General features: G+C 56.5%; 1 protein-coding gene across 3 annotated transcripts in view; it reads left to right on the forward strand.

Annotated features, from left to right (window-relative positions):
- BMP1 (bone morphogenetic protein 1) overlaps positions 1 to 11737 on the forward strand; it is a 47412-nt gene extending 35675 nt beyond the window's left edge. For 2 of the 3 annotated variants that reach the window (XM_054498828.2, XM_063668579.1), the window contains 5 exons: positions 1199 to 1324; positions 6298 to 6425; positions 6741 to 6954; positions 8880 to 9130; positions 11004 to 11737. In XM_054498828.2, the coding sequence (XP_054354803.1) occupies positions 1199 to 1324; positions 6298 to 6425; positions 6741 to 6954; positions 8880 to 9130; positions 11004 to 11138 (854 nt within the window). In that variant the 3' untranslated portion in view covers positions 11139 to 11737. Of the gene's footprint in view, positions 1 to 513; positions 879 to 1198; positions 1325 to 6297; positions 6426 to 6740; positions 6955 to 8879; positions 9131 to 11003 lie in introns of those variants that run through there. The other variant, XM_054498829.2, reaches the window with a different exon arrangement.
- The last annotated feature ends 4201 nt before the right edge of the window (positions 11738 to 15938 follow it).

The following is a 15938-nucleotide window of genomic DNA, read 5'->3' on the forward strand; positions in this document are numbered from 1 at the left end:
GTGCACATGTATGTGTGTGCCTGTGGGCCAACGCCTGTGTTGCCACATTTGGGTGACAGTATATCCACGCACTGGGTCTGCAGGTGTATTTGTGGGTGTGTGTGTCTGTCTAACACACTCAGATGTCGCCACCTGAATGAGAGCCAGAGCGGAGCTCTCCCCAGCCCTTCCCAAGTACTGTTCCCCTCTACCGACGACTCCCCAGTTCTCTCCTTCCCTGATGCAATGCACGCCTAGTGGGCTATGTGTGCCAACCCTCCAGGCCTTCTCCTGCCACAGGCTCTGTCTCTGTCCCGTCGCTATGCCTCCTGCCCCTGCTAACCCAGCCCTCCGTGCCCTGGATGCGCCCGGACATGGCCACCCCGCATGTGTGTCCGCCTGCCCTCCCGCCCCACCCTGCCCCTCGGACCCACCTCGGAGGCCCTGGGTCTGGTTTTCACTGCTGTCCCTCCCTGGTCCCTGCCCTCCACCCCCACCCCTTGGTCCCTTTTCTCCTTCTCTCTCTCGTTTCAGAAAAGAGGCCAGCTCTGCAGCCCCCTCGGGGACGCCCCCACCAGCTCAAATTCCGAGTGCAGAAAAGAAACCGGACCCCCCAGTGAGGCCTGCCAGGCCTCCCGGACCCCTTGTTACTCAGGAACCTCACCTTGGACGGAATGGAATGGGGGCTTCGGTGCCCACCAACCCCCCACCTCCACTCTGCCATTCCGGCCCACCTCCCTCTGGCCGGACAGAACTGGTGCTCTCTTCTCCCCACTGTGCCCATCCGCGGACCGGGGACCCTTCCCCGTGCCCTACCCTCTCCCATTTTGATGGTGTCTGTGACATTTCCTGTTGTGAAGTAAAAGAGGGACCCCTGCGTCCTGCTCCTTTCTCTTGCAGTCTGCTTGTCCATGTGTCTATTTTTCCACTTGTCCATCTGTCCAGTAAGCAGGTAATGGTGACCCATGCTGGTCCACTCGGACCCCCATCCTCCTCTCCCCACAGCTGGGCCCTGCTCAGCTGGTCCTGCTGGATGCAGTGCCCCTTTGGACCCCCTTGTCGCCTGGCCTCCCACTCCCCACCACCTGGCCTGGCCAGCTCTGCCAGCTGTTGCTCTGTCCCGGTGGGAGAAAGTCCAGCCAGGCCTCCACTTCCCCTGGGGCATCCCGACCTCAGCCCTGCACAGACCCAGCATCTGCCCTTATTTGCTGCCCTGCAGACAAGGACGAGTGCTCCAAGGATAACGGCGGCTGCCAGCAGGACTGCGTCAACACGTTCGGCAGTTATGAGTGCCAGTGTCGCAGTGGCTTCGTCCTCCATGACAACAAGCATGACTGCAAAGAAGGTACGGGCTGCATGCCAGGGGCGTCTGGGCTTGAAGGACCCGCTGCTGGGAGTGGAAGGCCAAAGGGTCATCTCTATCGGCCTCCGTTTAGATTCTGGGGCCTGAATGATCTCTAGGGCCCCCTCATTGTCCCACCCACCTGGTACATAGATCCTCCTCCCGCAATGTCGGAGCCACACGCTCACTTCTGTTGCCCACATTAGGAGAGGAGGAGCTCACGGCTGCTCTGAGGCTTCATTTTCAGACTTTTCTAGTTTGTGCTTCTTAAAACCATGTCCAAATCTCTTTGTGACTTCCTACCGGCACAGAGGCAAGAAAGGATAGTGGGTAAGAGCACAGCCTCCAGAGCCAGGTGGCCTGGCCCAGCCCTGCCGCTTCACTAGCTGTGTGCCTTTGAGTGACTCCTTGACCCTCTCTGTGCCTTGGTTTGCTCCTGCGTAAAATGTAGATAATAATAATAGTACCCACCTCAGAGAGGCACTGGGAGCTTGAAGGGCCCCAAGCAGGGCCTGGCTCACCGCAAGCACAATGGCATCTGTTACCATTATCGGTCACACTTACAACCCCTGGGAATGCTCAGAACAGGGCCATGCCTTCCTGGCAGTGAAGCCCTGCACACATTTCAAAATAGCTCTAGGCCGGGCGCAGTGGCTCATGCCTGTAATCCCAGCACTCTGGGAGGCCGAGGCAGGAGGATTGCTTGAGCTCAGGCATTCAAGACCAGCCTGGGCAACATAGTGAGACTCTGTCTCTATTTTATTTTTAAACAAGTTTTTAAACTAGAAATAAAGTAAAATAGGCCAGTGCGGTGGTTCACACCTGTAATCCCAGCACTTTGGGAGGCTGAGGCGGGCAGATTGCATCAGCCCAGGAGTTCAAGACCAACCTGGGCAACATGGCGAAACCCCATCTCTACAATAAATACAAAAAATTAGCTGGATGTGGTGGTGCACGCCTATAGTCCCAGCTACCCTGGAGGCTGAGGTGGGAGAATCACCTGAGTCTGGGGAGGTTGAGGCTGCATGAGCCGAGATCACACCACTGCACTCCAGCCTGGGTGACAGAGTGGGAAAAAACAAATAACAATATAAATAAATAAATAAAGCAAAATAAAAACAGCTGTCATGGCATCACCAGCCTAGATGACAGAGTGAAAAAATAAATAAATAAAGCAAAATAAAAACAGCTCTCATGGCATCACTAGTATCCCCTAATACCTCCTGGGACTTGATACCTCACAGGCCCGCTCTAAGTCAGGGATTCCACTGTGGCCCTTGCCTGCTGGGTGTGTCCAATCCCAGCAGCACAACACAGACTTGCCTCTACCATTGAACATCTGTGTGACTTTGGGTGAGTCACTCAACCGCTCTGTGTTTCAGTTTCCTCATCCATGAAACGATAAAAAGTGATAGGCCAGGTGCAGTGGCTCACGCCTGTAATCCCAGTACTTTGGGAGGCCAAGGCGATTGGATCACTTGAGGTCAGGAATTCAAGACCAGCCTGGCCAACATGATGAAACCCCGTCTCTACTAAAAATACAAAAAATTAGCCGGGCATGGTGGCACGTACCTGTAATCCCAGCTACTCAGGAGGCTGAGGCAGGAGAATTGCTTGAACCTGGAAGGCGGAGGTTGCAGTGAGCCGAGATCGTGCCATTGCACTCCAGCCTGGGCAACAGAGCAAGACTCCGTTTCAAAAAATAAAAAATAATAAAAATGATACCTACCTTGCAAGGTACTAAGCTTTATAGACATGGCTCTGAGCCCTTAGCACCATGATTGGCAAGTGACTCTTCCCACCCTCGTTAGGTTGGCAACCCAGTTATAAACAGATGAGCTGCTCACAAGCAGAAACAGAACCAAAGCCCTCAACAGTGAACCAGTGGACAGTCGAGGGCTTCCAACCCTGTGACCTCAGGCTTCCGAAATACACAGTTCCTGAGTCATGGAACTAGCTAGAGGGGACCTTATACTGATGTTGTCTAAACTGCATTCTGTCTCTGTACTCCCCTGTGTAAAAAGATGGTTTGATAAAGAACAGAATCCACAAGATAGCCAGGACAGGGGTGAAGCTCCTGGAGAAGATGGCCTGTTTACCTTTCCATCTGCTGATCCACCTTAGAAGCACATGTGGTTTCTTACTCAGGTGATAGGTTAATTACAGATCTGTAAGCGTTTCCTGATTCCTACGGAGGACCCAGCACTATGCAAAGATCCGTAGGGAATTCAAGACAGGAACCCCTCTGTTCCCACGGAGATTGCAGCCTAGCTGGGGAGAGATATGGGCGTGCAAGGAACACAGGGGGCATGGAAGGCCAGAGCGCAAAGAGGGAGGACAGGGGGCTGTGCGAACCCACCGATGGGTAATGGTGACAGCTCACGGTTCAAGTGTGGGTAGACGGGAGCTTCACCTGCCTCTACCAGGGACTTGAGAGGGCCCTGTTTTCCGGGCCCTCATGCTGTATCTTGCCCATCGTTTTCCCCACCAGTCATAGTGCCTGGCCGCCTGTTTCCCCCAGTGAAACCTGTCCAATAATGTAATCATGAATAATGATCATCAGCTTTTAAATTTGAGTTGGGGCTGGGTGTGGTGGCTCATGCCTGTAATCCCAGCACTTTGGGAAGCTGATGGGGGCAGACTGCCTGAGCTCAGGAGCTCGAGACCAGCCTGGGCAACATGGCAAAACCCATCTCCACTAAAAATACAAAAAATTAGCCAGGCGTGGTGGCGCAAGCCTGTAGTCCCAGCTGCTTGGGAGGCTGAGGCACAAGAATCGCTTGAACCTGGGAGGCGGAGGTTGCAGTGAGCCAGGATCGCGCCACTTCACTCCAGCCTGGGCGACAGAGCAAGATCCTGTCCCCCCCGCTCCCCCCCCCAAAAAAAATTGAGTCAGGGAAGCCATGCTTTTCAGAGGCAGAAGTCAGATTGCTGTGGATTGAGGAGACCTGCAGTGAGAGTGTGGCCATAGTGAGTGTTCTTGAAGGCGAGCTGGAAAGAAAAGAAGAGATGGGCTGTAGCTGGAGGGGCCTGGGAGAGCTGTTTCAGGATGTGTGAAGGTTCCGAGGCTGCAGAGCTGAGGGAGAGTGTGAGGCTGGATCATTTGTGGTGTGAGGGTTCCCAGGCGTGGGCAGCAATGAGCTGCACCTCCCAGAAGGGCAGTCCATCCTGACGGGGAGGAGGGACACTTGCTCTGAGGCTGCAGGGCAGCGGGGCAGGTGGGTTTGCAGGTCGGAGTCCAGAGGTTGAAGCCATTCATAGTAGAAGGCCCTGGCTTTCTCAGGAGGTAGGAGAGAGGTGGTCTGCCACTGGGAGCTGACACAGTGACTTGAGGAGGGGGCTGGATGTTTGCAGCAGTTACTAAGGAGGTGAGAGATGGAGCTGGTAAAGGCCAAATCCAAAGAGTATCAAGTGGTCTGGGGGCCCAGGTGAGGCTGGAGCCACAGGTGGGGTCTTCTAAGATGGTGCTGTGCAGAGCAGGGGATGCAGGGCCACGCAGGGTGCAGAGGAGCAGGCTGGGTGGTCAGCCCTGCAGTCAGTTAAGTCAATCGAGGAGGAAATACTGGGAGAAAATAGGAAGATCAAGACCCTGGAGGTCTCTCTAAAATTAAGAGGCCAGCCAGGCACAGTGGCTCATGCCTGTGACCCTAGCACTTTGGGAAGCTGAGGCAGGAGGATTGCTTGAAACCAGGAGTTTGAGATCAGCCTGGGCAACATACTGAGACCCCATCTCTACAACAAGTAAAAATGAAAAAAATTACCCAGGTGGCATGCCTGTAGTCCCAGCTACTTGGGAGGCTGAGGCAGGAGGATCACTTGAGCCTGGGAGCTCAAGGCTATGGTGAGCTATGATCGCACTACTGTACTCCAGCCTGGGTAGCAAAGTGAGGACCCATTTTTGTTTTTGTTTTTTCATTTTAATAAAGCCGAATGACCATGGTCAGGGAGGTGAGGTCCTGAGCACCCCGAAGGAACAGGAGGTGGCCACAGAGGGGTGATGTGTTTGTGATGTGGAGAAACAGTGGATGATGACAAAGCCCTCAAGGAACTGCGAGGCCGTCTTGGGTGGACGGTTATATGTCTGTTGACTTCACCTGGGAGAGTAGTAGGAGTGGGGGTGGGGAGAACTGAGTCAGGTGTCAAAGTCCCCTGTGACTGTCCAGGCTGCTGGAGATCACTGGATGACAGCTTCAAGAAGGCGCACAGGTCAGCCGGGTGCGGTGGCTCATGCCTGTAATCTCAGCACTTTGGAAGGCCTAGGCAGGTGGATCACTTGGGGCCAGGAGTTCGAGACCAGCTTGGCCAACACGGTGAAACCCTGTCTCTACTAAAAATACAAAAATTAGCCGGGCATAGTGGCTCACACCTGTAATCCCAGCACTTTGGGAGGCCAAGGTGGGCAGATCACCTGAGGTCGGGAGTTTGAGACCAGCCTGGCCAACATGGCGAAACCCCGTCTCTACTAAAAATACAAAATTAGCCAGACATAGTGGCGCATGCCTGTAATCCAAGATACTGAGGAGGCTAAGGCAGGAGAATCACTTAAACCTGGGAGGTGGAGGTTGCAGTGAGCCGAGATCACACCACTGTACTCCAGCCTGGGCAACAGAGCGAGACTCCATCTCAAAAAAAAAAAAAAAGAAAGAAAAGAAAAATGGAGAGGCACAGGTGATATGACCCGTGTGGCCCAACACCTACAAAGGTCTGGGGGTTGTCCAGGGAGACTGCGATGGCTGCTTCATGAGTGCTGCCATGTGAGGCCTCACTCAAGGCTTTTGTAGGAATCGGGCAGCTAGATTTTCCCCAGACACAGTAACCTCATGAAAAAGAAACGATGCCTGCCTGCTATCCAGTTCGTAAGTGGGACAAGAGATGGAAGAAAGGGGGGGGGGGGAAGGAGGGAAGGGCCTTCCCCACAGGAGGCTTCGGAGCTTGGGGTCCCTCTCTATCCCCTTCCGTCACTCGCTTCCCTGCAGCCGGCTGTGACCACAAGGTGACATCCACCAGTGGTACCATCACCAGCCCCAACTGGCCTGACAAGTATCCCAGCAAGAAGGAGTGCACGTGGGCCATCTCCAGCACCCCCGGGCACCGGGTCAAGCTGGTAAGGGGTCCCCTCCCCACTCCTCATGCGGTGTGGCCGTCCCCGGTCAGAGGCACTGCCCAGAGCCACACAGGCTGCAAGCTGAGCCCAGAGGCCTGCCATCCCCAGGAGACCCCAAGTCTGGCCTGGACAGAGGCCCCTTTCCCAGTATACATTAGGGACGTTCCTGCCTTTGCCCTATTCCTGGGCCCTCCTTCACTGTCATCCCCAGCTGTGGCCGCTCCCATGGGTGTCTGTGAGGCCTAGGTTTGGGGCCCCCGTCCCACCTGCCCTCCAGCCAAATTTTTAATCTGTGCTCCTTCCTCATCCCCCTAGACCTTCATGGAGATGGACATCGAGTCCCAGCCTGAGTGTGCCTACGACCACCTGGAGGTGTTTGACGGGCGAGACGCCAAGGCCCCCGTCCTCGGCCGCTTCTGTGGGAGCAAAAAGCCCGAGCCCGTCCTAGCCACAGGCAGCCGCATGTTCCTGCGCTTCTACTCAGATAACTCGGTCCAGCGAAAGGGGTTCCAGGCCTCCCACGCCACAGGTGCGGTCATTGGTTGTGGGAGTGTTCACTGAGCCTAGTCTCCAAGACTGGGGTAGAGTTGGGGGTTTCAAAGCGGGTATGAAGGTATAGAGGGACTGAGCCCTGCGACCCAGGGCCGGGGTTGTGGGTGATGCAAACATTGTGTCCTGAGAACCAGGCCTGGGGGGCAGGGATAGGAGGGTGTGGTTAGGGGTTAGGATGGCAGTGATGACGATGGGCAGGAGAGGTTAGGGAACTCAGGGACAGAGAGGAAAGCCCCCAGAGGTCCCCCTGAGCACACGTTGGCCACCGCAGCAGCCCAGCCACACACCAACCCTGAAATATACTCTATTCATTCTCTGATATTTATTTATTTATTTTTATTTTTATTTATTTTTTATTTTTTGAGATGGAGTCTTGCTCTGTCCTCAGGCTGGAGTGCAGTGGTTCGATCTCAGTTCACTGCAGTCTCCAGCTTCCTGGGTTCAAGCGATTCTCCTGCCTCAGCCTCCTGTGTAGCTGGGATTACAGGAGCCTGCCACCACGCCCAGCTAATTTTTGTATTTTTAGTAGAGACAGGGTTTCGCCATGTTGGCCAGGCCAGTCTCAAACTCCTGATCTCAGGTGATCCGCCTACCTTGGCCTCCCAAAGTGCTGAGATTACAGGCGTGAGCCACCGTGCGCAGCCCATTCTCCTGATACTTATTGACATGTAGTATGGATGAGGCTGCATCCTAAATGCAGGTCCCAGAAACAGACCAAGCAAAGATCCCAGCCCTCGAGGGGCTTGCTCGGCTTTCACTTGCTTGTTTATTTAGCAGCCATGAACTGAGCTCTGCTCTGCGAGAGGACTAAGGGGCACGTGGCCTGAATCAGGCATGAGCCCTTCACCCCTGCCCCCCAGCCCATACTAGGAACTCACAGTCCAGGAGAGAGACAAGGCAGGCACCGCCCGTGACAGCATGAGCCCAAGCGGGAGCGAGGCAGGAAGAAAGGCACCCCGGCCTAACTGGGCATGTGTCGGTAGAGGCATTCGAGGCAGGGGGAGGTGCCCAGGCAGAGACACAACCCCAGCCCAGCCCAGTGTGCCCAGGTGACAGCAGGTCATTTAGTTTGGCCGAAGCAACGGGTGTGTGAGGACAGCAGGTTGTGGGAATGATGTGGCTGCAGAGAAAGGCTGGAGTCCAGGGGGACGCCTTGAGTGCCAGACCAAGGATGCCACGAGGGAGCTTTGCAGTCTCCTCCTGGGTCCTGAGCCACCTGTCAGGGCATCCCCAGAGCTGATAGTCCACAGCCTCTCCTCTTCCCCTTCAACTCAGTCCCTGACCCAGCCCCGCCCGGCCCTCTCCCCACCTCCTCTAGGGAGACCTGAGTGCCAGGTGCACAAAGGCCAGAGGGCCTGGGGAGGAGGGTGGCCCCATGCACTGTGCTCTGCCCCTCCCAGCACAGGGTCACAAACCGGAGGCCTGGAACTCCATCTGGCCCTCAGACCTGCTATGTTTGGCCCACGCTGTGTTTTTTTTTTGAAATGTGAGCCAACACTTAAAAGTTAGGAGTTTTCACATAAAACCCAGATGTACGGCTTCTCTCTTGAAAATGGAAGCTGTGGTGACACTGGGCCCACATTCTTCCATGACAGCCATCAGCTGGAGAAAATGAGCAATGCCCTCTTTAGACAAAGTGTGTGGTGCCTCGTGCCACCGCTCCACGCTGCCTTCCTGTCGGTGAGCCTCACCGCCTGTCCCCCTCAACCTAGGGCCAAGGTCCCTTTATTTAGAGATGGGGCAGCACAGCATGTTCTGAGCCAGGCCCCCACCCACCCATCACTGGCCTCGTGGCCTTCGTCCAGGTCTCCATCCTGCCGTGAGGGCACGCCATGGCATGGTGTGCCATGGGGCCTGGCACCTGTGGTGCTCAGGGCTGATGGCCACTCTTGTCCCCTACAGAGTGTGGGGGCCAGGTACGGGCAGACGTGAAGACCAAGGACCTTTACTCCCACGCCCAGTTTGGCGACAACAACTACCCTGGGGGTGTGGACTGTGAGTGGGTCATTGTGGCCGAGGAAGGCTACGGCGTGGAGCTCGTGTTCCAGACCTTTGAGGTGGAGGAGGAGACCGACTGCGGCTACGACTACATGGAGCTCTTCGATGGCTATGACAGCACAGCCCCCAGGCTGGGGCGCTACTGTGGCTCAGGGGTGAGGCCCCCACCCCTCGCCCTCCTGGCTCCACGCCCCACACTGTCCTCCACCCTTCTCATCCCAGTCTCCAAGACCTACCGCCCACACAGGCCCCGGAAGTTGAGTGCAGCACACGTGTGGCCCTCTGTGGGAGCCCAGAGGCCCAGCCTGGTTGGGGCTACTCAGAGACACTGCCCCATCCCCGACCTAGGAAACCAAGTCCTTTCTGGGCAACCTAGAGGTTCCTATGGCCTCTGACCCAGGCCTGCCTCAGAACCAGTTGGCCAGGGCCTGCACGGGGTGGAGCTTCCGCTGTCCCTCCTTTCCTTACCCCTCCTCCAAGGCAGCCTACCAGGGCCTGGAATGGGGGGCAGAGGTTGGCACCAGAGCCGGGGACAGGGGACCTGAGCAGAGTGGCCCTCACCAGTCCTTTTGCCGGAGCCATAAACACTCTTGTCATTTCGTCTACCAGTTTCTCCTCCTGATGAAAGGCCAGCTTGTCCCAAAGCTTTTGCTGCTGCTGTCCCAGTGGCCCCTGGGCACTGCTTCTTGGTCCATAAAATGGCACATTCAGAGGCGATGAGCAAAAGTCGGCTTGATGGGCTTTTCCCTAAGGACATGGGCTAGCCTTATGGGAAGGATTTATTTTCCTCCCTGTAAGAGCTTGCAGCTTTTTTTTTTGTCCTTTCCTGAGGACTTCAAAGAGACAGACTTCTCTTCCTACCCATCTCTCTCTCTCTCTCTCTCTCTCTCACACACACACACACACACACACACACACACACACTGGCACACCTGCTTGCATGCACTTTCAAACACACTGTACCTCCTGTCACCTCCCTGGCCCCCTGCCTATCTCATGGCTGTGTCCCAGGCAGCCTGGGTGCCCCAGGAAGGGTTAAAGCTCCTGGAAGCTGCAGCAGCTGCTGGACCCAGCATTGGCTGAACCTCCCCCAGGAGCAGAGCTTCAGCCCTCGTGTGGCTGGCAGGACTGGGACAAGGTGGAGCCTGAAGCAGCTTGGCTGCCCTGGTGTCCCCTGGCTGCCAGGCTAGGGGCCCCTCCCCTCTTTGCTCTTTCTTCTGAATCACACACCAAATCGGATGTCCCCAGGTGTCTTCTTCCAGAGACCTCCCCCGGGCTGAGTTGACCGGAAGGGACTTGGGAAAGGATCAGGGCCTCCTGGCACAACTACTGGGAATGTCCTGAAGGTTCTCAGAAATGATTTCTTCTGTGCCTGGAAGGCCAGGGTGTTGACGTCCGATGCTCTGTGGGCTGACCTCACTCAGTAGGCTTGCAGGAGGCACCTAAGAAGGGCCCGGGAGCAGACCTTGGCCAGGTGCCAGAGGAGAGGCGAGGCAAGGGGTAGGGATGGTACAGTCCAGGTCTGGGGGACACTGTGCTTCTCTCCAAAACTTCCTCCACACTCCAGCAGAGAAGTGGCTGTGCCATCTTCCCTAAGAGTCCGCTGGGACAGCGGGAAGTCATGCCATTCAAAGAACTCCCTCCCTTTGCAAAATACTTTGACATCATTGCAGTCCTTTGTTTTTCCCCAGCACCCCTCCTAGGCATGGAGAGCAGAGACCTTTTGCTCCTGTTTGTGGCTGAGGGAAGTGAGGCCCAGAGATGGGAGGTGGCTTGCCTGAGACTACACAACTCAGTTAGTAGTTATAGCAGAGCTGGGTTTACAGGAACTTAGTCTCTTCGGCCCATGCCTCCTCCCCTCCCCAGGTTCCTCATTAAACTAGCAAGAAACCCCATGCTTCAAGGGATGGGGAGAATACGGTGGCTGCCTGGGAGCCTCCTGCCCCTCAAAGCTGGGGATCTTGGGGAGGCAGGAGAACAGCCCCAGCCCCTCTTCCTCCACCTTACCCCATCTCTTTTCTCTGCCAGCCTCCTGAGGAGGTGTACTCGGCGGGAGATTCTGTCCTGGTGAAGTTCCACTCGGATGACACCATCACCAAAAAAGGTTTCCACCTGCGATACACCAGCACCAAGTTCCAGGACACACTCCACAGCAGGAAGTGACCACTGCCTGAGCAGGGGCGGGGACCGGAGCCTGCTGCCCTTGGTCGCCTAGACTGGACAGTGGGGGTGGGCAGAAGGCGACGCACTATCCCTCTCCCCCAGGCTCCAGGACCTACAGGGCCAGTGGCCCGGTGAGACTGTCCATAGGAGGTGGGGGAACTGGACTCCGGCATAAGCCACTTCCCCACAACCCCCCTACCAGCAAGGGGCTGGGGCCAGGGAGCAGAGCTTCCACAAGACATTTCGAAGTCACCATTCCTCTCTTGGGGGGCCCTGCCTGGTGGCAAGAGGGAATGTCAGCAGGACCCCATCGTCATCCCTGTGTCTCTACACGCTGTATTGTGTATCGCCGGGGGCATTATTTTCATTGTAATGTTCATTTCCCACCCCTGCTCCGGCCTCGATTTGGTTTTATTTTAAGCCCCCACTCCACCACCCCAGTTTCCTGGGGCACAAGTGTCCGTGCGTGTCCCCCAGGAGCCGCCGTGGGGAGCCGATGGGGAGGGGATGGAGAAACAAGACAGGGCTTCTCTCAGGCCCAGTGGCCGGTCAGCCACACCAGGGCACCGCAGCCAATAAACCGAAAGTGTTACAGCCAATATCCTGTGCCAGATGCTGTCTGGGCCATGGGGGCGGGGCCGTCATGTTCCAGATGTATGGGCTTGCTGTGGAGGCCGGCACGCAGCCAGGGCACCTGGCATCACGGGCTGCCCTTCCCTCCCCCGATCCCAAGCTGCCGAGGGTGTAATTTCACACTCAGGCACACATACTCGCAGGCACCCATCGCAGCGCGCACACACACCACACGCACTGCTTGCAGTCCTCCCACATGAGGGGAGGGGTGGAACATTCCATAAAGTGGCTGGTGGGGAGGGAAGAAGGATGTGAAAGGGGTCAGGGGTGTCTGTCCGTCTGGGTTTTCTGTCTCTGCATCTGGGGAAGGAGCAGGTGGGCTGCAAGAATGTCCACCTAGGTGAGCACACGGGGGCCAGAAAACCCGCATCGGCTAGGACAGGTCCAGTTGGCCCCTGGTGCCTGCCTTCCTGCCGGTCAGATGCTGAGTGCTGGTCCCCATGGATCCCCCTGTCTTCGTGGAGACAAGAGCCAGAGCTCAGCGGCCACTGAGCAAACATCCCAGCTCTGGCCCCTCTTCCCAGGCGACCCAAATCTATGTCTTGTTTGGCTCCTCCTTCCTGCCATTGCCCACCCCGCTTCCCTATCCCAGACCTGTACCTCCCAGAGGCCAGGAGAAGAAACCACATCTCAGTTCCCTCTCTCCCCTCTCTCTACATGGATCTCAAAAGGAAAGAAAGCCCAGAGCAGCCCCGGCTCTTATGCCCGGGCTGGCCGCTCCCAGGGTCCGGAGAGAGCTGGGCGGCCGGCTGTCTGGACCTGCAGGGGCCCCCACCCCCAGGAAGCAGGCTGGCATGGGGGACTCCATCTTGGCCCTCTAAGCAGAAGGTATCAGTGGAAACCAGGCACACTGCGAGTGTTGGATGTGTACGCAGGACCCTCTTCTTCCAGGAAGCCCACCTGCTCTACTGCTCAGGCTGCAGCTGTCTCCTCGAAGCCTGACCACCAGTGTGGCCCCAGGGCCCTGAGAGAGAGCTAGAGGTGCCCAGAGGGGTTACTGCTTGTTGCGCCAGTAGAGTCACAGGCTGTGATGACACAGCCACTCCTCCCTGCTGCTGCTTCCTCTGAAAGTGAGGCTCAGGACAGCCTGGAGGGACATGACAGAATGGAAAGACCCCTACACTGGTGGAGCTGCCTGGGCATCTCGCCCAGACACTGCCCACCCACTTGGCATGAGCTCTGCCACGGAGTTGGTGGTCAGTGGCCATAGCTCTCCTTACCAGCCCTCTGGGTCCTTCGGAAGCTCAAAGGACCGTAGTCCCAGCTCACAGGCCAGGGTCATAACCCTGTCCAGGCAGGGGCTCCAGCCCACAGAGATACATTGGGTCCCCCACCCCAAACAGAGTCCTTATGGACAGCAACCCCCTGCTAGAGGCAGGCTCAGGATAACCCATGCAGCCACCTGGGCATACATCCCAACACTCCATCACCCACAAACATGGGTTCCTCCAGCAACTCAAGAACCCACGCCAGCGAGCCCTCCAGACGTTCTGTAGGCCCCTCTTCAGAGGTAGGCAAGGGGCTGTAGTGCCCTAGGTCCAGGGTAGGCCCAGCCAGGGGAAATTTGGCACAGAGTATCTCGGAGACCACCCACACCCAAACTGAAGCAGTGCAGGAGCCCCAGCCACAGTGGGCGCTCCCAACCCACCCCATGGAGTGAACAAAGATCTTGAAGACTGCCGAGGAGGTCCACATGGCAGTTCCGGATCTTCTGCCCTAGTCAGCCAAGAAGGAGGGGTACAGGCCTGTCTGGATGCCCAGATGTCCACCCCCAAGTGCTTGCAACTGGGCGGGAGGTAGCCCAAAGCATGGATAAGGGCGTCCATTTGATAGAGAGGGAGGAGAGGGGAGGACAAAGAGGAAGAGGACAGGGAGGAAGAGGAGGAACACTCAGAGGACGGAGGCTAGAGAGTGCTGAGGAAGACAAGATGGTGGCTGGAGAGGAGGAGGAGGGGAGGAAGGAGAGAGAGGATGGAGAGGAAGGGGAGGAAGGGGAGGAAGGGGAGGAGGAGCAAGGATCTGCTTCCTCAGGTGATGGAAGCCCCTCAGGAGCTGGCTGCAGGCCACTGATGTGTGTTTCAGAATTTGGTAAATTGATGCGTTCTGTGGGCCCAGCCTACCCTCACCTTCTAGCTGCCCAGGGTTCTAGACCAGCCTCCCACCTCCACCCAGTGCAGCTGCCCCTCTGTGCAGGTGATTCCATGGTAGAGGAAGGTACACTTCCTCCTCCTCCTCTGTCCCAGCACCTGCGGTCCCCTGGGGGCTTAGCTGAGGTCCCCTGGGGTCCTGGGCTCATGATAAGCATTCGAATGGGAAAAGCCAGGATGCAGCTGCCCCGACCCTACACTCCCAGCCCCAGTAGCCAGATCAAGGTGAGCACATCCCTGGGAGCTTCGAACTTTCTGGAGCCCTCGGCCAAGAGGGCAGCATGAGCCTGGCAGTCAGGAGACCCGGCTCTACTACGCTTAGCTCTGTGACACTGGCCCACTGCCCCCTCCCTGTTCCTCTGCTCCCCAAACCTATCACCCGTCCCCAGCACCCTTCCTGCCACGTCCTGAGAGACAGATTTGAAAATCCAACATCTTGTCTCTGAAGCAGTCAGAGGGCAGGGCACCAGGCAATTGAAGTGACTGGGACCCTCAGCAGAGATGTGGTAGCTTCCAGGGACAAGTGCTGGCTCAGTTGTAAAATAAGGAAAGTTGAGTGCCTGGCTCTGTCCCTCACTCCCTTTTTCTCTTTTTCCCTGCCCCTCCCTCTAACCCCACAGGATCCCCAGTAGTAAAAATGTGACAAGCTTGAGAGCAAACAAAACCCATTTTAAACACCAGCTCCACCATTTGGTGGCTATGTGACCCTGGAAGAGTCACTTCTTTGAACTTCAGGCTCTTCATGGATAAGTGTGGGATGATATGGTTGTGAAGGAATGAGGCCAGGCACGGTGGCTCATGCCTGTAATCCCAGTGCTTTGGGAGTCTGAGGTGGGAGGATCACTTGAGCCCAGGAGTTTGAGACTAGCCTGAGCAACATAGCGAAACCCTGTCTCTACAAAAAATGTTTAAAAAATTAGCCGGGAGTGGTGGTGCATGCCTATAGTCCTAGCTATGTGGGAGGCTGACGTGGGAGGACTGCTTGAGCTGGGAGGTTGAGGCTGCAGTGGGCTGAGATCACACCACTGCACTCCAGTCTGAGTGACAGGAAAAAAAGAAGGAATGAGTTAACCTTTGAAGAGAGCCGGTCACGGTGCCTGGCAAAGAGGGAGCTCTTAATAAATGGGCCTGCTTTTCCTTTCCTCTGCTAGCTCCCAGACAACTCTACTCCTGTGTTAAAAGGAAACTTTCAGGTACAAAAGTAGTTTCCAGGTGGGCACTAGGAACTTAGTGTAGAACTTCCCCTGCCGGAGGGGCAACGCTGAGCCCACAGCAAGGAGGGGGCTGCAGGGCAGCAAGGGACTTATTTCTGGCGAGCTGGTGGCCTCCCAAGTTACACCCTGTACTAGACTGTCCCTACGCACAAGGCTGATTCTAGAATCTGAAAAGATTTGTTGCTGTAGTTTGCAAAAATAGTAATGCCTGACTTGGAGAGTGGGGGACAGGGCAGCCAGATGTCTTCCCCAGAGAACCCTGAGCCCCCAGCCCAGCCTCCCGCCAACCAGAGCTGCTGCCTCTGCTGCCCCAGCCCCCTCCATCCCACACCCTCCCTTCCCCCATCCCTTGAACATCTGGTTCCAATCTCCTCCAGATGTTGTGGCCAAGCTGTTTAATGGCCAATCACCTCAGCTCCCCTTCCTGAAGGCCTCCCTCCACTTTGGGGAATGGACCCTCCTCGTCCCTTTCCTTGGGACCCCAGCCACCTCTTTCCTCGCATGGAGAAGAGACACATACCAAAGCCGAATGAAACTGCTAGCGTCCTCAGAGCATGCGCCTCCCCTCCCTCCACTTTGTGGGATGCCCAGGTTAAAAGGAAAGATGCTGGTCCAGGGGCAGAGGAACGGCAGGGAAGTGTGGGTGTGCGCCGGAGCAGAGGAGTTTCAGTTGTGAGTTGTGTGTGTATCAGGGACCAAGCGTGTGCCACCACGTGTTTGTGTCAGGTATGTCTGTGTGTTTGTGCCTGCACAGAGGAACCCCACACCCGGAATCTGAAGCTTCCCCTTGTGGCCGCCACCTCGTT

This window comes from Pongo pygmaeus, chromosome 7 (assembly GCF_028885625.2).
Source record: "Pongo pygmaeus isolate AG05252 chromosome 7, NHGRI_mPonPyg2-v2.0_pri, whole genome shotgun sequence".
NCBI lineage: Eukaryota > Metazoa > Chordata > Mammalia > Primates > Hominidae > Pongo > Pongo pygmaeus.